Source organism: Girardinichthys multiradiatus, chromosome 8, assembly GCF_021462225.1.
Source record: "Girardinichthys multiradiatus isolate DD_20200921_A chromosome 8, DD_fGirMul_XY1, whole genome shotgun sequence".
NCBI lineage: Eukaryota > Metazoa > Chordata > Actinopteri > Cyprinodontiformes > Goodeidae > Girardinichthys > Girardinichthys multiradiatus.
The window spans coordinates 6,173,634-6,197,444 of NC_061801.1; the positions used below are offsets into that span (position 1 = coordinate 6,173,634).

The 23,811-nt window shown below is 38.0% G+C and overlaps 1 protein-coding gene across 2 annotated transcripts in view; it reads left to right on the forward strand.

Annotated features, from left to right (window-relative positions):
- Positions 1–2,351: 2,351 nt before the first annotated feature.
- LOC124873001 (unconventional myosin-XVIIIb-like) overlaps positions 2,352–23,811 on the forward strand; it is an 82,810-nt gene continuing 61,350 nt past the window's right edge. For both annotated transcript variants that reach the window (XM_047373458.1, XM_047373460.1), the window contains exons 1-14: positions 2,352–2,494; positions 4,274–4,416; positions 8,524–8,676; positions 9,191–9,604; positions 11,675–11,738; positions 15,019–15,131; positions 17,659–17,826; positions 18,013–18,223; positions 18,318–18,460; positions 18,546–18,646; positions 19,391–19,454; positions 22,241–22,385; positions 23,148–23,309; positions 23,576–23,666. In XM_047373458.1, the coding sequence (XP_047229414.1) occupies positions 4,378–4,416; positions 8,524–8,676; positions 9,191–9,604; positions 11,675–11,738; positions 15,019–15,131; positions 17,659–17,826; positions 18,013–18,223; positions 18,318–18,460; positions 18,546–18,646; positions 19,391–19,454; positions 22,241–22,385; positions 23,148–23,309; positions 23,576–23,666 (1,868 nt within the window). In that variant the 5' untranslated portion in view covers positions 2,352–2,494; positions 4,274–4,377. The remainder of the gene's footprint in view (positions 2,495–4,273; positions 4,417–8,523; positions 8,677–9,190; positions 9,605–11,674; positions 11,739–15,018; positions 15,132–17,658; positions 17,827–18,012; positions 18,224–18,317; positions 18,461–18,545; positions 18,647–19,390; positions 19,455–22,240; positions 22,386–23,147; positions 23,310–23,575; positions 23,667–23,811) is intronic.

A 23,811-nucleotide genomic window follows, 5' to 3' on the forward strand; every position in this document is an offset into this window, starting at 1 on the left:
GAAAACTCTCCCTGCCAGTTATCACAGGTGCTTGATTGCAGGTGTTGCGGCTAATGGTGGACCATTTGAGAGAAAAGAGCAGAGATACAAAAAGAACACAGAAGCACTGATCCAGAAGTACTTTCTATGGGAAGGAAAAGTAAATGTTAATGGATGTAGCTCCTTTAGTCGTTTCACCTAGAAAGAAAGAACAAATAAACTCTGAGCCGGTTTTCAAGGTTAGTGTCTGAAAGAGAGCACATATAATTAGTTACAGTAAAAGCTCAGTCAATTTCCATGTCTAGGAGAGAGAAAGGGTTAAACACTAAAAGACAGGACCATGTGGATCATTGGTAGAGGGTGAGCATTAAGTTGTTGCCAGCAGAAGCTCGGACGATTCCCCTCTCCAGAAAGGTGTCACAGGCAGACACAGAGCCAGGCCAGGTGTAGCTTCTAGGAAGAGAAAAGAGAGAACAAAGTTAAAAGCTGAAATAACAGCAAACAGCATCTATTATATACCTTTAGCTTACAAAAATATCTGAAAACATGCTTTCACTTTGTCATTTTAGCCTAGTTGTATAGATGTTTATGTAAAGAAAACTTATGGATCCAAGTCAATGTTATGTGCCGTCTATGAATTTCTGTATTGTGCAGCAGTCAGTGTTTTTGTCCAAGATAAATTTCCTTTGGACAATAAAGTTCAATCAATCAATCAATCTATCTATCTATCTATCTATCTATCTATCTATCTATCTATCTATCTATCTATCTATCTATCTATCTATTTATCTATCTATCTATCTATCTATCTATCTATCTATCTATCTATCTATCTATCTATCTATCTATCTATCTATCTATCTATCTATCTATCTATCTATCTATCTATCTATCTATCTATCTATCTATCTATCTATCTATCTATCTATCTATCTATCTATCTATCTATCTATCTATCTATCTATCTATCTATCTATCTAGCTATCTATCTATCTATCTATCTATCTATCTATCTATCTATCTATCTATCTATCTATCTATCTATCTATCTATCTCTATCTATCTATCTATCTATCTATCTATCTATCTATCTATCTATCTATCTATCTATCTATCTATCTATCTATCTATCTATCTATCTATCTATCTATCTATCTATCTATCTCTATCTCTATCTCTATCTCTATCTCTATCTCTATCTCTATCTCTATCTCTATCTCTATCTCTATCTCTATCTCTATCTCTATCTCTATCTCTATCTCTATCTCTATCTCTATCTCTATCTCTATCTCTATCTCTATCTCTCTCTCTCTCTCTCTCTCTCTCTCTCTCTCTCTCTCTCTCTCTCTCTCTCTCTCTCTCTCTCTCTCTCTCTCTCTCTCTCTCTCTCTCTCTCTCTCTCTCTCCTCTCTCTCTCTCTCTCTCTCTCTCTCTCTCTCTCTCTCTCTCTCTCTCTCTCTCTCTCTCTCTCTCTCTCTCTCTCTCTCTCTCTCTCTCTCTCTCTCTCTCTCTCTCTCTCTCTCTCTCTCTCTTCTCTCTCTCTCTCTCTCTCTCTCTCTCTCTCTCTCTCTCTCTCTCTCTCTCTCTCTCTCTCTCTCTCTCTCTCTCTCTCTCTCTCTCTCTCTCTCTCTCTCTCTCTCTCTCTCTCTCTCTCTCTCTCTCTCTCTCTATCTATCTATCTATCTAAACAGAAAAATTGTGAAATATTTCAAAAGACATATACTGACTGAACTGGTTAGATTGGTATAGGTTTAAATAACACCAGTGATCAGTGTATTTTTAATGCTGGCTTTGTCTCCTCCTCCCAGAAATCAGCAGGCTCCTCCCTCTCCTCACCCCTCCCTCCTTCAGCTGTACCAGTCAGTCACAGCAGACAGCTGATGTGCTGTCGATCTGCACATGTGCAGTGGTGTCCTGTCAGAGATCCACTGGGTGTCCATTATTACCTTTGTGTGCTCTGGGCATGGGGTCTTTTCTGTGCAAGCAGTTCTCTAGAGTTGATCTGTCAGCTTCCATAACATCAGAACAATTTTAGCATACGTTTTCATGGGGCACTGGTGTTAGTGATGTGGTTGTTTGATCATATTTTCTTGGGATCTTTCCTTAAATATGGTTAAAAGTGTCTGAATAACTGATGCAGATAATCAACCATTTGTCTCCCTAAGTCGTGTTTTCCTGTGGATCCATATCACCCAGCTGTCCAAACAGGGTTGTATCCCTTTCCTCCACTCCGCGCCTGCAGATATTTATAGAGTGTGCCGGCCGTTGTGTGCTTCTTCTTTTCGTGTGTGTGTGTGTGTGTGTTGCTCTATTTCTGGTTCTATTGCTACATGCCCCCCTCATTCAGTCATACCCAGTGTAAGTCTGTGGTGGTGTCTGTGTGACAGCAGGACTTTTCATTTGGCCCTCACAGGATCCGCCATTAGCTTTCTGGATCTCTGAGAACTTTCTTTGCCGTTTTGGAAGGTTTCCAGCCCTGCAATCCTGTACCTGTTTTGCGTTCACTAAATTAGAGGTAAACAAATCTTTTATTCTGGTGGAGAGAGGGTCATTACAGAGTTATATTAAAATATGGGTCTGGAAGATCCCCAGCAGGAATTTTCCTACAAGAGCCACTTCAGAACATACTTATAGGTTCAGCCAGTGCGTCCCTGTTGTTTTAGCAGACTTCCCAAGGTTAAATAAGAAAGCTGAAACAGCTAAATGTGGATATGAGAAAGTGAAGAATAAATAAGAATGAAAGCCTGTAGATGGTTTGGTTGAAAATTGTGACATTTACCGCTAAGCTGCACAAGCTAGTTTCATAGATTCACTGGTTTAAAATGAGCCAACAGCTCTGTAGGCAACTTTGATTTAGAAACTGGGCATAGTGACCATTTATATCTATAGGCTGTTTTTATCCTTGCATCCTTTATGATTGCTGTTTTGGTTTGTGCTTCAATAATTAATTTAAAATATATATATATTCAAATGGGATTTTCTGAGTAGTGTAAAAACTGCACTAGCTATTGGAGGCTTTCAAGGTACCAGTCATAGCTTTCTGCAACAAAACAAAAGTCCTTTTTTTGTGGCTGACACACTTATTTTATTTTTTGCTCACATCTCTATGGTTTGCTACAGAACAACTGATAGCACTTTGTCCGCCTCAAAAGCCTTTTATTTTAGTAATATCTTAAATTCATGTTAAAATCCAATTTCTACAGCTGAGCTCTTCTTCTTAACTTCTTTAATTCTCTCTGACATGCTGGTTTTAAACCTCTGGACCAAATCCTGAATGGTGATGATCCATTCTTTTCTTTCTTGGTGCTTAGTTTGTTCGGTTCTGTTTCTCCACTTGAACTGACCACAGGTTTTCTATGAGATTAAGATCACTAATTTGGATGAGAAGCAGCCCCACACTGTCTCAGAATGACTGCACACAAGGCTAGTGGCGGTTCTCGGCTTTTCTTTTCTAGACAAATAATTTACAGATGTTTCAAATAAGCAGAACCTTTACTGCCTGCAGAACATAGGTCTCCGCTGGAAGTTTTGGACAGAAATAGCTTATTTGCTGCCATTTGTTTCACAATGCTGCTGTTCAAAAGCCCTTGATTTAAACAGATTTTTTGAAGTTCAGTTTAAGTTTAATAATATTTCTGTCTCATTGTGAGTCTGTTAAAGACTGAAAAAGTCCTCCGAGCAGTTGATCCATCTAAACAAGCAGACTGAAAGAGCCCAGAGCCTCCATCAGTCCAAATTAACAATTAATTGGCCTTTCTGCTCTACCATCACAGGCATGTGGAGTTGGCAAAGCTCTACTGGGAATTTAACTGGAACTGTGTACTGAAGCTTAAATTGAGATTTTAAGCAACAAACTGTCCAAGTGGGTTTGGTGTGAAACAAAAGATGAATAATTGAAATAGCAGCTCATGCCCACTTATAAGTATGGTGGAGGATATATCATGCTGTGGGCTTTGTTCTCTTCTGCAGACCCTGGGAACTTTCCTGGAGTTCTTGGCATTACTAATTGTTTAAAATAGCAAGACATTTTGAATAATGTTTTGATGGGTTCCTCCATTAACCTGAAAATGGATCCTTCTTAAAGCTTCTTAGAAACAAGGTTGGAAAATGCTTTCTTAAAAACGGGACTTCTCCGCAGACAAAAAGAGACTGTGAAACATCTCAGCAACAGCAAACTTAATCTCAGTGATGGGTGCATTTGTTTTTTACCTCGGCTCCTCTCTGACTGATATAGCCCAAGAGGCATAAAAGCTCCATAAATTCCATCTTTCTAATTTCTTCTCTCCCATATTAGGTTGTCTCACACACACACCACCACTGGCTGACATCACTGTGATCCCTCCTCCCCACGACCACCATCACACATCCCCAAACACTTCCCTCTTCCTTGGAGCAACCATGGCATTGTCTTCACGCTTAAAGCTGTGGGAGCAGAAGGGAGGTGCAGAGCGACTGCATGCTGTGTTAATTCTAGCTTTAAAATCTAATCTCTGCCTTTGCGTGTGTGTGTGTAGTGGGATGAAGCTTTGATCACACAGTCAGTAGGAGCCTCTGTTCTGATCCTGAGTCACTGTGGCATGTCACTGGGCAGTTTTAGTGTTCTAGTCATCCTGCATGTTCACTCCTCCATTTATAGCTTTTTAAAGCTGCAACATATTTGGGACAATAAGTGTGACCTAAACTGGTTCCATCCATGAAAAAACACCTATGAAGAAATAAGTGAGGTAATTTAGAGCACAAACTTAATTTTCCTTGGTCAAGATCTGATGCATGAGTCAGTCAGAGTTCTGAACAATTACTTAGAAGCTTATGAAGCTGTCAGGAAAATCTGACCGACAAAGAACATAAAACCGGTCATAAACCCACTGTTAAGTTAAACCTAATCAGTGAAATTGTTCTAAAAAAAAGGGTGTGAGCTGGTTTGAAGTGGAGCTACACATAACATTCCAGCCAAACATTTGAGTTTGCCCTCATTCCTTTGCAGTATAGGCTTATTTACTCAGAAACATGATTTCCATGAATTTAACAATTAATTCTGCTGGTTATTCATAATCTTCCTTAAAAAAATCTTTGAAGGTACGGCATGAAAACTCTTGACCTCTGGCATGCACAATGTGTTTTAAGCTGCGTGGTTGATTTTTTATATCTTGTTACATCACAACCACAAACGTCTGTGTATTTTATTAAGATTCCATAATGCAGTCCAACACAAAGTAGAGTATAATTGTTAAGCAGAAGGATCATGAATATTTTTCTAAATGAAAATCTGAAAAGTGTGGCGTGCATCTATATTAGCCCCCCTGAATTAATACCTACATTGCTAGTCTTTTTGGGGTGAGTCTCTACCAGCGTTGTACATGTAGAGACTGATGCTGCCACCACCAGTATGTTTTACCATGGGAAAGGTGCGTTCTGGGATCTTGTCTCTTCCAAGCACAGCATTTTACATATTGGTTAAAATCTTCCAGCACCCACTTTCTTGATGTGTACCCTACATGGCTTGTGGCAAACTGCAAACAAGACTTCTCATGACTTTTTTCACAACTGCTGTCTTTTTGCTGCTCTTCTCTGAAGGCCGTATTTCTCGAGTGGGCAAATAACAATTGTTAATTGAATAGCTTTTCCCACCTGACCCATGGATCTCTGCAGCTCTTCCAGAGTAACCATGGGCTTCTTGGCTGCTTCCGTGAATAATGCTCCCCTTGCCCAGCATTCCTGTTTAGGTAGATGGCCATGTCTTGGTAGGTTTGCAGCTTTGTCATTTTCTTTACATGTTCAGACAATGGGTTGAATGGAGCTCTGTGAGACGTTCAATGCTTAGGTTCTTTTTCTATAACATGACCCTGCTTTACACAGGTGGACTCCGTTAACCAACTAAGTGACTTCTCAAGAAATATTCTTTTTGTTTGGGGTTGTCAGTGTAAAGGGGGCTAAATACAATGCTTGCCACACTTGTCAGATTGCTTTTTGTAACATGTCGGAAATATATATATATATATATATATATATATATATATATATATAATCAGTGGCGGATGCTGGTCGCTCAATTTCAAGATCACTGATTCGCTCATTTTGCTGTGAATCCCTTTTTGATTCACAGCAAAATGAGCAAGATCACTGATTCGCTCATTTTGCTGTCAATCAAAAAGGGATTCAGCCTCAGACAGATCATCCAATCATCATGCAGAAGCTGAGCGTCCGGGCCAGCCGAGGCCAGCCCACTGCCCCATAGACCCCCAGAGACGCTGAGCGTCCGATGGGCGGGACAAAGCCCAGCATTTTTGCTTCGCTATTGAACTCACTGTTTAAATAAATAAAATATCCTTTTCTTTTCAGCCTAAAATTGTCACATAAAATCCTGAAGAAATATGTGGGACAGGTGGACTAAATGTACTTGAGCACTGTACAAAGTGCGCATTATGACATCATTTAACATTTTAAACACACTAGTGTAAAAAGGTGGAACACAAAATAATTTTTCAGATAATGTACATCTTTGTCAGCATTGTTACCTTTATATTTATTTCCCCCCCCAAAAAAGCTTTAGTATCCTTGACCTAGTGGACCTAGCAGCATAAATTATAAGAAAAGATAAGAACTTGCTTCTGATTAAACATTTGAGTTTATTTGAAGTATTTATTTGAAGTATTTAGAGAAAGTGACAGGATGATTTTAGGTAATCATGTTTCATTTAGATGCTATTACAAACCGTTGTGTGTAATCTTTTACAACTATCTCAATAATGGATAATGCCTATTTTTTACTTTTGTTTTTTGTCTAATAACATTCCATTTAACGTTGTTAATCAGAATTCATTCCAGGACCAGTTTCCTTTGGACGATTTTTCTAAAGACTAATTTAGAGCAGGATCTACATGAAAGTGCTTGAAATACCTTTCACCAGACTGTTGGAGCACTTAGATTCCAGTTAAAGCCAAACGCTTTATCTGCAAAGTGGTAGACATATTCAGACTCCTGATAGCAGATTAAGACAGCTTAGAGCAGTGGTTCTCTAAGTTGGGGTTGCAAATCAACAAGTCAACAAGGTCTCAATATTCTTTTTCAGAAATAACACAAATTAACAAAAAGGATAAAACATCATACTGAGCATTTTATTGTTAAATGTATGCCTAAGCAATGTCTTAATGCCCCATAGAGATCTGGACTAAATTTGGTACACATTTAGTCTAAAACTGAGAAAGATTTGTGTCTTTAAATGTTTGTTTGAAATCTAAATGAAGACCCGTTTTTTTTTTACAAATACTAGTCATACAATATATATATATAGATTTATAGAGATATTCTTACCAAAGATATTCTTACCAGTTACTAAGGAGCCTTGCAAAAGTATTCATAAATCTTAAACTTTCTCATATTTTGGTGCATTACCAACACAAATGTCAGTGTATTTTATTTGCATTTTATCTGATAGACCAACACCTAATATTGCATAAAATGAAGTGGAAGTAGAATTGTACATGGTTTTTAATAGTTTTTTATGTAAAAGTATCTGTTAGGGTTTGAAAACTTTTGTATTGTTTATCACTCATGTCTGCTCTAAGTGCTTTTCCCTCCTTACATGTCACAGAAAGGGAGATGGGGAGAGGAATGAGTTATGCTTTTATCAGCAACATCTAGGGACTGGTACCGAGTCCTCATTCCCTCTCTCTGTTTAAAATCCAGACACATGAACCCTAACCTTTCTGACCCCCCCCCACACACACACACCCTGAATGTTTGTTGAACTGTGTGTGAACCAGCATGTATAAATAAAGAGAGAGGGTGCCAACACTTTGTAGTCTGTACTGCAGAGCTACCCTTGCCAGTAAATTGACTGTATTGTTCTTGCTTCTGAGTTGACTAAATAATACCTAACAGTATCCATAAACAATAATTTTCAAGTATTGCTAGAGATTCTCAGTTGGATATAGGCCTGAACTTTGACTGGGCCATTTTAACACATGACATGCTTTGATCTGAACCAGGGGTGTCCAAAGTCTGACTCAGGCACCAATTGCAGCACCCAGACTGATATATATTTTTTTTACTCTAACTGCAATTCAAGAATTATACATATTTGGCCCAACTGCACTAGTGTTGGATGCAGATAGAGACGTTTTATTTTATTTTTAATAAATGTTAAATTCAACACAGTATTCATCTTTGACCACATCTATCCAGTGACTTTTACTTCATGTTGCTGCTTGTTCTCTAATGTTATATAACAAACCTCTGCGGCCAGAAACAGAACAGCTGGATTTATACAAATATTAAATTACACACGTGGACTTGATTCACTAATTAGTATGTGATTGTAACATGACAAAATATGAACAGGTTTAAGTCGTATAAATGTTTTTGCAAGGTACTGTAAATTTTATTTTTGTCTGTTTAATTGCTTTTTGTCAAATGTGACACAAATGCATTTAATTTGATAAAACTTTCAGCCAAGCATGCTGATTTGTGCTGTCAGTATACATTACACAATGACTTCCTGTTTTTGTCCATTTCTGTCTGATTCTATTAAATCCTAAAACTACAGATAAAGGAGGAGAACAAACCGGTGGCCACAACTATCCCACCACCACCACTGTCAGTTCTACCAGGAGGCATCATAAAACAGCTCGTCAGAGATTCAGAGAAGGAGACCAAACATAAAGAGCCAGAGGTCAAAGAGGTCAAAGAGGAGAGAACAGTAAGTCAATGACTACTTGTACAAGCTTTAGTTGGTTAATGCACTCCCAAAACACTAAAAGACAGCTAATTTGATGACATAATAAATGCAAAAAAATATTATTTCAAATCTCATATCATTGTGTGTTGAATTCCTTTTACCTTCTTTATGTGCTACTTCCTGAACCTGTGCTGTCTCGTACCCAGGTTTATCTGGGTTCGTTCTTTGCAAATGAGAAAATCTGAGCTAAATGGTGCAAAACATGAAACACCTCGATATTGTCTGTTAAGAAAACGAATAAAAAAACAACTATGCTGTTTACTATAACTTGTGTTTTTATGGGTAAAGAAAAACGGAGAACTACAGGACGAAAAGGAAAAAAAATGGATAACAAGAGCTCATTTCAATAAATTTTTGAAGTTTTGTTTTTGACAAGTGGTCTGACCAGGAAGCTCTATCTGCCTAGCATACGCCACGTAGAGAGCCGTTCGTGTACACAAGTGTTCATCAACTCTTAATTTCTTCCTCAATTCAGCCGAACAAACTGAGCGACAACCTTGTGCAACAGTTCCTTGTCCCAGATCAAACTCCACCGATCCTCGAGGCAGAGATGGCTCTGCGGGCTGAACAGGTCAACAACAACAAACAGAAACGGTCCAACTCTGTCCAATCGGATGGCAGGCCCTCATCTCAGCGCCACATAATGACTCCGGAGTCTGACAATAAACTGGAAAGCAGACAAACTTTAACGCCAGAGCCCCCAAAGCAAAACCAGCAACAGGAAAAGAAGCAAGAAATCATCAGCAAGAAGTCACTGCATCCCGAATGGAACACGAAGAGGATAGAGGATGTTGAGAAGGTGGAAAGAAATGAGAACGGGATTGAAGAGAGACAAGTACCTGAGGGAAGACAAGCTGACACAACTGTAAAAGAGCAGGATAGGAAAGAGGTATGTAAGTCTGTTACATCATTTTAAAACGGACATTTTATCTTATGTATTTCTGGTGTTTTTACTTATGTTCCAGATCACACCAAATTAAGACACTATTACTACTACGCTCATGACTACGTCATTGAGTTTTTCAGGCTGCAATTTAAATGCAACAAATACCTGTTAGGCTGTCAAACAAAAGCATTGTATTTAATGATAAAGAAGAATAATGAGGAGGAACAAGCACACAGTTTATAATATACTGTAGGTTAAAAAGGATTGCGCAAGAGCGTGAGGCTCTGGCTTTGAGATATGCTCCAAGCCCAATCCGAGTCCTCGACATCTAATGTGTTAACAGACACTACAACATATTCCGCTACAGCCCATCATGCTGCTGATTATCTGAAAAAAAAAAACAAACAGAAAAAACACTGATGGTGTTTCCTCCTCTACTACTTCAACACTGGAACTGATTGTGGAATTCAGAAAACGTCCACAGGGAAATTCCAAAGATGCTCACAAGATTATGCAAAAATTATGTTGAAGTGGTACCTTTGATGGTAACTTTATATACTATACTAGCTATACTAGCGTGCTATAATCCTCTTGCACATAACTGCATCTGAGAGAGTCCTATCATGCCTGGGCGAGGATGTGCGCCTGCTGGGTAGGATCATCATGAGGATGTCCTGCTAAGGGTATGGTGAGGGCTCAGAAGAGTAATATTGTTTATGCAGAAAATTGACTTATATAGTGTACAAGGGCACATGAAGGTTTCCACGAAAGTGAAATAAGCTGTGTTGCGTAAGCTGGGCAACTCATCCTGAAAGTTCACTACAGAAAGAATATGACAGATTCATCTGCTGCAATATGATTTTCTATACCAGCTTGTTATTTCAGGGTTGCAAGGGAGGAGGGGGGGGTGGATGCCTATCTCTAGCAGTCTAGTGGCAGGGTACATCCTGGATAGGTTACCTGTCCATCACAGAGAGATACAGGAAATATTCTGTTGACATGTTTTGGAGAGTAGGAGGAAGCTGGAGTGCCCAGAGGGAACATACACATGCACCAGGAGAATATGTAAACTCCATACAGAAAGACCACAGGCCTGGATTCGAACCCAAGACCTTGCTGCAAGGCAACAGTGCTACCACTGTTTAGCTGCCAAAACCTCAACTTACATAAATGAACAGAAATGTTCACTCTGGTGTTTCAGCTATGCTTAGATGTATGTTGTTCAGTGAGACAAGTTAAGTGTTAGAATCCCTTAAGGCATCAGCTGAGTTTTCAAGGTAAAGGCATGAGGTTATAGTGAGTACAAGTTTAAAGCAAGGAGAAAGGCCAGTATTACATCACTAATGATCCCCTCAGGAGAACACAGGAAGGTTTTCCACATAACTGGTTCTAACTTGATATTATATGTGAAAAGAACAAATGATTTCTGAATCTAAACTACAGTTAAGCTGGACCTAGAGAACCTGCAAGGGAACATGGGTAATCTAGTAAACTAGTTCTTCGGCAATTATGTCGTTTTAAATTACAAAATGTGCATCTTTTCTTGCCAAACTGTTAAATGATGAACTTCTAAAGTTTGACAGTCCGGGGTGTATTTGAATTTTTATGTGCATCTTTCTGCAATCCACTTATTGCTTATCTTTCTTTTTGTTGATTATCATTCAACATCTATAACAAAAATATTACTGCCCAGATGCTTTATAGAAAACATGGCGAAGAACAACAAGTAATCAAGAACTGTTAAAAATCTGTATCTCTACAATGTTTACATTTTTTCCAACCTTATTTTGATTTTATTCCACATTTTTAACAAATATAACTTAGAAACTTAAAAAGGAAGTCTCTTTGGGGAATTTGATGATATTTCAAATTAATGAAACCATTAGAACTCTAATTGAACAATACATTATGTCAAAGCATAACCGTACAAGAAATTTATCTTTTGCATATTGAAGGTTCAAGGTGTTTAAATGGACTCCTACAAATATCCAAAGAAGAAATACATAAATAATATGAATGGTTGTGTTACATATTTTATGACTTTTTTTCTTGATTTGCTATTTTTCCTGTCAGGTGAGGGACATGTGGTATGAGGTTGGACCAGTGTGGTATGTTCACAAGGATGGTTTCACCCACGGTGAGTTGCGAAGACAACAACTTACACATGTGAGACAGTCATGATTAAACAGTATTTTTTGATGTATGCATAAGAATGGTAAAAAGAAAACTCTTATGTAGCAGGACATACAGAAAATGGTCTGGTTTTTAACAGGTTAAAAAGTATTTTCAGTGTAACCTCAGGTGTACAACACACAACTGTTTATGTGTAATGTTTTAGTAAAGCTAAAATGGAAAAACTGTGTGTGAAAACTATACCCTTTAAACAGAAAGTAACCCCCACAATCCAAGAAACTGTGGAACCACATTTGGCAACAATAACTCTCAGTAATCTTTTTCTGTCTAACTTTATCGATCTTTAAAACATTTCTGGAAGGAGTTTTGGCTAACTCTTCTTCATAAAACATTGTTTCATTGTTTCCATTACCTAACCATGGCCAAACTCCGGCTCTCTTTTTAGAGAAATGAATCTTTCTTCTTTTCTTCCAAATAAGCCATACTTGTTCAGTTTTGTTCTAATTGTATGGTCAGAAACTTTCACATTTAACAAGCCAACTGACTGTGCGTAAACAGAGACATTGAAAGTCAACCTTAGCCACCTTTCAAACACATTTAGACCCGAGTAGATGTCCGTGTATAGAGGTCTTTTTCAGCCACGATGTTAGATGGAAGGCTGCTTTGTCTATTCTGTCTATCCAATAAATCTTTGTTCAGGGGATGTGGTCTGTAGATTCTGAGATGGAGCGTTTAGTTTGGTTTTGCATTTTCTCTGAGCATTGAACAATTTGCACAAATCTGATGGGAAGTCCACCCATGGTGCTTAAAGAATAAAAACAATTTTACATTCTTAATATTTTGATTATTTTATCAATGCTGCTATAGGTCAAACAAGTCTATGAAATTGAGTCAAAATATATGTTTTTGAACAAGTACTGCTTTTTCATCATTGCAGTGTTTGAAAAGCAGCTAATTGGTGGAGAATTACCTTACATCATAGTCCCAGGGGCTGCTATCCTAATCTTTCCAATAAAGAAACAGTGTTAGAAATGTATCTACAATGTATGTAACATCCATTGCTTTTTTATCATTACAGTGTTTCAGAAAAGGCTAAATACCCATAGTCCCACAGTCCCATGACCTTCTATCCCCTTTTTCACTATAAGAAATCAGTGATACACATTAAACTTCGACAAGTTTTTGAATGACTATTGCTTTTTCATCATGCAGTGTTACAAATACAGCTAACTACTGAAAAATCATTTTAGTGTACAATCACAATAGCCTTTATCCCTTGTTTCATGATAAAAACCTAGTGTTAGAGTATGTAATTAGTTATTAATTCAAAATAAAGATTCATTATTTTGTCATAATCTAATATAATAAATTGATTTAATGTTGCATAATAGAAATAAATGCACAGAATTTACCATTTCTACAATTGTACCCAAATTATACATATTAGTAATTAATGCTAATATTACTCATTCCTCAATGGCCTAGTGTTGCTAAAAATCTTCAAACCCAAAATTTTGAAATAACGTTTTGAATTTTGGTCAAATTCTGTCTATTCTGATATATCAGCTGTAGAAGAGACTATTAAACCTATATATTTTTGTTGTTGCACAGCCTAGTTTAGAATCAGACAATTTACTGCATTTACCTGCGAAACTTAATGCAGTCTGCCCAGTACACACATCCGCTTATATGAACCAGATGAATAGTTCATACACCAACCACTAGATAGTGGCAAAACACTTCAAATAGTATCCTTAGTATGAGAGGCATATGTATAAACCAACATTTGTGGCATTTATACCCCAATAAAATATATTAATATATATCAATGTATACACCACCTTGGCTTCATTCAAACTGGAACACTCATGAAGCTAATTTGCGTCACTTGTCCAGGGGGTTAGAAAATGCTAAAAATGGGTTCCAAATAATGACAAATACAGCTATATTGTTTTTGTATGAATGTTATGCTTTCCAGATGTATTTATTCAGTGAAAAGGTTTATCCAGATGTTATGTGTAGTGATTTCTTTGATTGCCAGTTAAGAAGAATTGTTTTCTTGTGGATAATTAGAGAAACAAGGAGTGGATAAATTTTGATAAATTGTATTTTAGCAAACAGAGGCTCGGCAAACAGAGGCTCGGTGAAACAAGAACACTGCCGGTCAAATTGGTAGAGACAGTTTTTTTTTTTCTCAGACTGAGCTGTACATTTGATCCACCAGATTTAGTCTTTATTATATAAATAATTGTTCTATTGTCCAAAGTTAGCACAGGTTTGAAAATGTAGCTGTCTTATGTGAAGTGCTAGCTAAACTTGATTAAAGCAGTATCAGTGTTACAATTACTTTAACACATTTACCACATTTTCACTCACAGCTGTTCTATTGAGATTTTTCTGTTTATTAAATAATTGTTTTGGTACATTTGGAATTTGACTAAAATAATAACTATTTCTGCTGTTAACACGATTACCTAATAATGCCATGGTCTGATTGTTTTCTTACACTAGAACAATACTTATGAGCAAAGAACGCTTGAAATTATTTGAACTTGAGGGGGATGTTTTCCTGCACATTTGCAACATCTGCAAATGCGACAAGTACTTTGGTCACTTTATGTGAATGATTTATGACTGAGCAGTAGCAGTTTTGTCACAAGGCTCAGTATGTCATCATATTTTGTTTAGATAAAAAAAAGAAGGTTCATCGGCTTAATAAATAAAAATCCATTAATTATAATTTATCTGGTAATTTGGGGAAACAAATGGTTAGAACCAATCTTAAAAACATCCCATTTATTATTTTGATGTCAACAACAATTATTTGACAGGATTTGTTTATTGTACGTTAACAACATCAAAGTTTAGTAAAAACTTGTTGTTGCTTTAGTGGACTAATCATACAGCTGAATGATGTTAGCCACCTTGTCTAAACAGACTCTATATCACCGGTAATGTGATTTGGGATTACTAAAATCATCTGTTAATCCACACACAATCTGCAGTGATCCAGCGTTTTGCATTGGCTGGATACCATGTTCTAGATTAGTTACAGCTGCTCTTTTTATCCAGCCCTGCTCTCGTGTCAGGGTGCCCATCTACGCACTGAGCCAGTTAGAGCCGGGTTGGCCTGACCTGTGAGCCCAATTCTTACTGTGCAGAACATTCTGATGGAGGCTCACCTACAGACGAATAAAGCCACCTGCTTGTTTGTTTATGTAGGATTGTTTTTTTATTTATTTTATTTTCTGTTGGTGACAGAGCCTCACTTCTTTTCTTTTTAGCCACTCAGCTGAAGCCAGATGAAGGCACACCTGAACTTCCAGATGGTCGGGTGAGAGTCCGCCTTGAGACAGACAGGTCGCTCCATGATGTCACAGAGTTTGAAGTTGAGAAGGTGACCTTTTTTTATTTTGAAAGCCTACATTTTCAAATGTCCACTTTGTACTTTATGGCAGGCAAGTTAACAACATCAACATATAGTGTATGGAATGCCAATACAGTGATGTGTTCTCCATATCTCCCAATAATTTGCTTTAAAGCAGCCAGAACTTCTTTTGAAGGGGTTTTGGTCAATTGCTTATCAAATGTTCTGAAGGTCCATTAGGAGCTTTTACACAAATGTTCACAGTAGCCAGTCTTGGTCAGGTATAAGTACTAACCAAAAAGAGGTAAATACAAAAAGCAGTTTTTGTATTGTACCTGGCCATCTGTAGCCTAACCCTAATACTTGGCTGTACCATTCTTGAAACCCTTAATTCTAGAATTGGGCCGCTCAAAGTGTCAGCAGGATGGAGTGGCTCTGTTACATTTAATTCTGCTTAATTCTCAAATTCCTCTTGTGGTGGATCCATATTTATTTTTTTTGGATGATTGTCCTCTCTGGTATCGGATGCTGTGCAGCTGGAAGGATTTTTGCAGAACTTTTTTACTTTTGGACATTTGTTATGATGCATAACCATGGCAACGGAGTTTTTTTTTTTTTTTTGCTGTTTGGCTTCCTCAGACCTGCTGTAAGACAGACCGCTACAGGAGATCCTTCCTGGCCACAGCCATCAGCATCTACAACGACTCTTGAAGAGACCTATATGAGCTATAACAGCATTTAATTTCCCCCTTTTGAATTTGATTTAAACGTGGAGGAATTGTGGCCCACATTGTTTTAATACAATGTTGGGTTTTCATGGAATGACCAGTCTGTTTGAGGTCATACCACAACATCTCAATCTGATTTAAGTCCAGACTTTGACTAGGCTACAACAAAACATTCATTTTTAGCTATTCAAAGGAAGTGACCTTATATTCAGTGTATTGCTGCATACTTCCAATGTGTCTGAGCTTAAGACCACCAACTGATGGTTAGACAATCTCCTTCAGGATTGTGTGGTAGAGAGCAGAATTCATGATGTTATCGATTACAGCAAGTTGTCCAGGTCCGGAAGCAGCAAAGCAGCCTCAGACCGTCACACTACCACCATTATGTTTGACATCAGTATTCTTTTTCTGAAATGCATCTAGTTTTTAGCAATTAGTTTTAAGCTGCATATAACAGGACACACACCTTCCAAAAAGTTTCACTGTTGCTACATCAGTCCACATCAGTCCACTTTCCTAAAGTCTTCAGGATTATCAAGATGTTTTTTGGCAAATGTGAGATGGGTCTTTGTGTTGTTTTTGGTCAGCAGTGGTTTCGGAGCTGGAACTCCCCATTGAAGACATTTATGCCCAGTCTCTTATTATTGAATCATGAACATTAACTGAGAGAAGTGAAGCCTGTAGAATTTTAGATGTTGTTCTGGGTTGTTTTGTGACCTCCTGGATGAGTCAATGTGTTCTTGGAGTAATTTTGATAGGCCGACTACTGGGAAGATTTGCCATTATTCCATGTTTTCCCTAATTGTGGATAATGGTTCTAACTGTGGTTAACTGGAGTCCAAAAACATTAGATACAATCTTGGCATGATGTGTTGCTTTTGAAAATTGTTTAGCCTACTTAATGCTGTCAGACAGGTTCTATTTAAGTGATTTTTTTGATTTTACAGCTTGGGTCTGGGTGTGACAGGTAAAATGGAACTAAAAATACGTAATTAGCCACAGTTAATTCATGATTTAACAATGCGTTAGAACAATTTGTATGATGATCTGCAACAGATGATTTAAAGTAATTTTTTATAATCTACTCAATATTTTCTGTATAAAATGCGTGTTTAATATTTTAATAAATATCTACCAGCAGAGGGGGGTCGCTTAGAATTATTTTGGTTTAATCGGGATTCAAAATGTGTCAGATTTCATAGGAGTCAAATGGTCCAAATGTGGATCGTAACCAAACTAAACTGAAAGACAGCATTTTAAGAAAATGATTTACAATCAAACTAAATGGGACATTTGAGCATTTATTATTATTTTCTTGGAAATCCATAGCTGCAAAAAAACTCATAAAAAACTGATATACAATGTTTGAAGAACATGCTACAAAATGGTTTGTTTACAAAATAGAACAACATGCCTGCAAAATCAGGTACAAACTGGCAAAGACAGGCTGAACTAGAATACGCCCCATGATAAACATTAAAAGTATTATGAATAACTATATTATAAACCATAACCTGAACTCCTGTAAGGCCTTATGAGGTAGGATTAGGTTAAATTTGCCATTTGATTATTTTTAAATGCGCAATCTGCAGAACAAAAAAGTTTTAGATACATCATTTAACCTAAACACTGCCAGACATCATTTTGGCTTAGTGCTCAAATTAAAATTGACAGTTTTTTTTTTATTTCAGCACCCCAAAACTTACTATAAAATTTTGCACTACCATCATGGAAATGCTTTGTAGCACTCCCAGTCCCATTGAAACCTCCTACATTGTGCAGAAGAGGGTTCAGTAGCCCTTTAACACAGTGTTCCTCTGCTTTCCCAGTGTAACCCACTAGCGCTGGACCTGTGTGAGGATCTGAGCGAACTGCAGAGTGTGAATGAAAGTGGAGTTCTGCACACACTGACCAGTCGAGCTAAAGCCAACATGCCCCTCACTCATGCTGGACCCAACCTGATCAGTTTGTGGCCTCCAATTCAGACCCACAGCAAGGTGAGCTCCTAAACATTGTCCATTAGGTGAGCACATTAACATGAAGATCTACTTTCAGCAAAGCATGTTGGAGTTTTGTTCAGATGGTGATAAAATTAGTAACAAAATGTCAGCTGTTTGTATAACAACAATTCTACATATGTCTATTTTCATACACAGTTTTCTCCCTCTTTCTTTTTCTTTCAGACGCCGAAGTCACGGCGAGGGGAGTCTGTGTGGGACGCCCCTCCTGCTCTGGCTTCACTTGTCAAACGGGTGTATTTGTCCATGGTTGGAACCAGGAGGGACCACAGTGTGTGTGCACTGGGACGCAGCGGCACAGGCAAGACCACAACATGCCAGGCTTTCACACATGCTCTCCTCAAACAAGCTGGTACAGCTGGAGAGAACATCAGCGGTGAGCACCCTGCCTCTAAAACTGATATAAAAGAATCAAATACAAATATACAGCACATTCCACAGTCTTTTAATGCAAATGTTTGTCTCACCAGTGGACCGTGTGCATGCCATGTTCACCATCCTGAGGTCTTTCGGCTGTGTGAGCTCCCAGCACAGTGATGCCTCGTCTCGATTTGCGATGGTCTTCTCTCTGGACTTTAACCACGCCGGTCAGGTCTCCGCTGGACACCTGCAGGTATGCATCATGGACAAACGCAAAAACTAACAGTCAAACCTACCAAAGCTGATTTCCTTGTGCTGTTTGGCTCTCTGCTGAACAGACTATGATGCTGGACAAATGGAAAGTGTGTCAGATAACTCAGAGCGAAGGCAATTTCCTGGTCTTCTCTCAGATGCTGGCAGGACTCAGCACAGAAATGAGGTAACGTTTAAAATCACAGAGCTCATCACATGTTATAGAAAGGATTTATAGAAAGGATTAAGTCTCATGTCTTCTCTCTGTTACCATAAAGTTACATTTTCTACTCTCAGATTCTGACAGAAGGAGTTTCTCACTACATGCAGTCACAAAATACACAAATCAACTAATTAGATTACACATTAAATCAGAATAAAGTTTTACTGTTTTAGGTCGGTTGATTATTTAGATTTTGTAAAAATATTAACAAGAATTTGTCAGATTTTACTTTCTGTAAAATTAGAAGTTTACATACAGTGGGGAGAACAAGTATTTGATACATTGCAGATTTTGCAGGTTTTCCCACTTGCAAAGCATATAGAAATCTTTCATTTTGGCTGGGTGGGGTGGGGTGGAGGAGGGGTATATATGAAATATAACATATTTTATACACTTATGGCATATAGAAAAAAAACTGACTCTGTGAGTCTAGAAGACCTGGATTTGAAGCATCTGTAGCACCTGCCGGAGGGTGTGCAGTATCCTATGCACCTGTTTGCAAAATACTTTAAAGCTTTTAGAAAATGTCAGAACTGAGAGCCTGACAGAATTTGGAAGTACTGTCCTTTTATTTTGGGATTACTTGAACTTGTGCAAAGAATCTAAATTCTGAAGGTCCCAGACCTGTTTTACATCTGTCTTTGTATACCTTCCACTATTGCTCCCCTTGAGCATGTCCTGAATAACTTCCTGTATATTGTTCCCCAGGACAGAACTGCAGCTGCACCAGCTCCCTGAATCCAACTCTTTTGGTATGCTGCAGCCCACCAAGGTACAGAAAGTGCAACTGCACTGTGCGCTTCATTCTGTGTTAGATGATGCACACAGATGATGTCTAATACAGAATTGGGGAATGTGTATGATATAGGGATATGATACAAAGCAAGGACAGCAGTAGGAGCTGCTAAGTCAGGTGCAAAGAGAGCAGAGACACCGGATGCCCTTCTGACCTGAGAACTATTTTGGTCATAACATGTTGCGGATGGCACATAAGAACTCTGCTTGTATTTAATGCCCTGAATGCATTTGGACAGTCTGGATGAGAAACGTGACAGAAAGCTCAGTCAGATATAAGGGAAATCTTTTAGACATATGCTTATGATCAAAATATTAAAACTGAAAAAAACCTGCAAGTATTTAAACTCACACTGATGGGTCTTAACCAGGTTTTAAGCTTTGCTTTGAAATGCAAAAAAGAAGAAGCTAGAAACAAAAAATAAAATTATTTAATGAAAACCTTATTTTAACTCAAACAGATTGTTCATCAGCTGATTTTTGGGGCTTTAATTGTCCTGGAAGACATCCTCTAACAGACAGATCATCCAAAACAGCAGCGGTGTCTGATAGCATTTATTGTTCTTCGTGCCTTTCTCTCACAGATGCCATATTTCGGTAAGTAGGCTGCAGTCAGTATCAATATTTACCTTAGTCTGGGTTGAGGATCTGCTTGTGTCTTTGGGAACACTATTGGATCGTCATGCCCAGTACAGGTGACGTTTTCTGGATATTACTAATTGTATGTTTTATCCTTAACCTTGCATGTGTAGCTGAACAATCCTACTACATCAAAAGACAGCAAGCCATTTTGCTCTTTGTGAAAGCCAAACAGGAAGAACAAGAAAATCTGATTGATGCACAGATTTTGACTTTTAGGGCATTGGTCTTCAACTTCTAATAAGCTGATAAATATTCTGTTTGAATGCGCTTTTAAACAATTTGCCGACTCTATTTTTTTCTCTCCTTTAGTTTTTTATGTTTGCACATTGTCGCTCTACTTACAAACCTGGTTACTATCCACCACCATGAAATGCAATTATCTTTTCCCCAGCTTTAATTTGTTCAGTGAGTATATAATAAGGACATTTGTTTTGGTGAATACTGTAAGATGTAATTCATGTCCCTTTAATTCCTCCGAATGCACACGTAGACCGTGATCTGAGTGAATCTATTTGTATGATATGACACGGCACAGTGATCTGTAATAGGGGTTTGTGGTTGCGTGTTTAAAAATTATATGGGGGGAAAGAGATCTGTAAGGAGAAATCTGCTTTATCTGCACTGCACAAAATTTTGTAGACATAGTAAATACCCAGAAGAAACTTTTCCTAGCTCTGCGGTGCCCTTGTAAAAGATTCCTACAGTCTGCTGTAAAGTACAGTTTTTATTTCCCATACCAGATCGCTCTCTGATGTGTAACAGGTGCCTTTTAAAAATAAAACTGGCTCTGTGCTATAGTCAACTAGCACATTCAACCAGCTTAATCCACACCATTCATTAGCAGCTGGTGTGTCACTGCTCTAACCTCAACATGTGAAACACAGCTGCAGTCTGTCTCAGTGAACCTCAGCAGCAGCAGGCGGTTGGAGGACCAAGGAAATCAGCTGTTAGCTGTTCTCATAGCTGCACCGATTACAGCTGAAGATGACGTGGCTCCCACTCAGGCTGTACCCACACCCATGGCAATAAGTGACTTGTTTGGATGGGAACAAAGAAGCTGTGATCACTGATTTTGTGTGATCTCAAAAATTAAAGATCTGCAATTGTATAAAATGTTTCAGAAATGTATATATGTATTTTTTAAATTAATTTTCTTTCTTTCTGTTTAACTGTGCAACATCAGTAATATAAGTTTTAATCTTCTAATGATGTAACAGCCAGACGATGCTTTCAGGGTGGATTGATTCATTTTAATTCATTTTTTACTTATTATTTTGAACTTTTTATTGACTGACATTTAGGACTGGATCATATGCATAAACCTTTATTGCTATTGTTTTGTAATGATGAATACTTCATGAATGTACGTTTTCTGGCCCAATCACCATACCAGAATATCCCTTGAGATAAACTTCTTATCTGATGTAAAAGCTTCACTGACAAAGAGAAGCTGCGGTATGTCTGCCTGCAGGTACACGGATTATGAAAAGATCCATGAGGTCCAAATCAGACATCACCCATGTTATTAAATCTGAATTTTGCTAAAAAGCATTTCTGTGGAATAGGTTTTCTAAATATATACTGTATTACAGAAAGAAATCGTTACTAGAATGATGAAAATGATTTTAGTGTCAAATTTTAAAAAGGTTCTGGTTTTAGTGCTACTAAATGGTACAACTCTGCCCCCTGCTGGCAGAAATAAATATGAACAATAGAAAAAATTTCGTTACGTAACCAGACAAATACTGTTATGTCACTCACTGGATTTTGCCACTTCTTTAAAAGAAATACCAGTAACTAAAATATGTTAAAGATGTTATTTTTTATAAACAAACATAGCTTAGAATGTGTTGTCAAGTTAGGTGCTACTTTCATAAGTATAGCGCGAACAACACTAATGAATGAAATAGTAGTCTTTGTTAATTTGCTGATGAGTTTAAAGTGTTTCTGTAAGTATGATGTACAGAAAGAATAAAACTAGGAAAAATCACTAAGGAGATCTATTTGGTCTGTGATGTGACTCAACCGTTCTTTCACCTTATTAGGCAGCTGAGTTTCAGAGGCAGCCTTGACAGACCACCAACAACCTTCTCCTGTCCTTCTCTGGGTATGTGCTTACAGGTTGAGGAAAAACAGCGAGCATCTGTTGCCTTCACCAAGTTGCTGAGTGCCATGGAAACACTAAGCTTCTCATCCAGAGAGCAGAAGGCGATCTGGCATGTTCTGGCTGCTATTTACCACCTGGGAGCTGCTGGGGCCTGTAAAGGTGACACATTAAATAGGCAGCATCAACAGTCACACACTAAGCATCTCCCTGAGGTAATCACAAGTACAGGTACATCTAAAAAAATTTGAATATTATAAAAACGTTAAAAATTCATCAGAAAGATTCCAGGTCAATTACATATATTCCAAACTGATCCTAGTCATTAATAAATATAGTCAAGTTCAGTTAATTATTTAAATAATATGAGGTCCACGGGCCCCTAGATGTGCTTAACAGGTTAACCACAGTTAAAAGGCTATGAAAAATAATTGAGATGCCCAGAAATCTACACCAAAGAAAATATTAGGGATCTGATTTGGTCATTTTACCATTACATATGAGGTTGTCCTTAATGTACCTATCTGGGTCCATTCTTTGAGACAGAGCTGACTGACATCATGTCAAAGAAGTGCTGAAGTTAAATATGACCTTTCATCTTAAATCCCTTAGGACGTGAATAATAATATGTTGATAATTGCAAACATTGTTTCCGATCCCCAGCCTGAAACAATTAACGCCCAACCCCAAGAGACTTTCCTTGTTATTAAACATACTTTTTATTAGGTCTATTCTACTGTACAAATCACATGTCTTCACAAAAATCTTCTTAATCTAATATAACTTTATTCAATCATCCATTAAAAATGGACTTTAAAGAAAAACCCGAGTTCTACCAAATGACCAGATAGAAGTTGCTGAACTGAGCAACATGTTGTCTGTAAGCACACTTTATGATATAGTTTTCTCTCTTTGTCTGTGCAGTGGGCAGGAGGCAGTTTGTGAACTTTGACAGTGCTCAGGCAGCCAGCAGCATCCTCGGATGTGAGGTGGAGGAGCTGGACACTGCTGTCTTCAAACATCACCTGCGACAGCTGCTGCAGAAAGCCACCGGAGTCAGCAGAGAAAGGAATGAGTCTGAAGAGGGTGAGAGTCACAAATAGAGGATAAACACTCACAAAAGGCGTTCCTGCTGAAAAGCAGAATGATGAAGGAAACAAGGGAGAGAGTTTATCTAAGAGTGATGGTAACACTGTGGGTCACCAGTAGATCAATCCTGAGAGGCTTTTTCTCTGAAAACCATGAAACAAAGATGGTTGAGACGTGGAACTCAAGAGATACTGTTTTACCTGAAACAAAGAAAATACACGTGTCATTAAACTCATCTACTTATTTGGCACCGGTTTGTGCAGGTCCCCGTTTAACAGCTTCACAGTGTGTGGATGGAATGGCTGCTGGACTCTATGAAGAGCTCTTCACTACCATAGTCTCACTCATCAACAGGTATGAATGCATCTCAAACCTAACCCAGGTCTTTCTGAACACATTATTACAAAGATGTCTTTTTTGTTGTAAACACAATGTGATTGTCAGGTACCAGTCAGTAAAGCATAGAGGACACAGGTGTTTAATTCAAAAAGGCAGATTT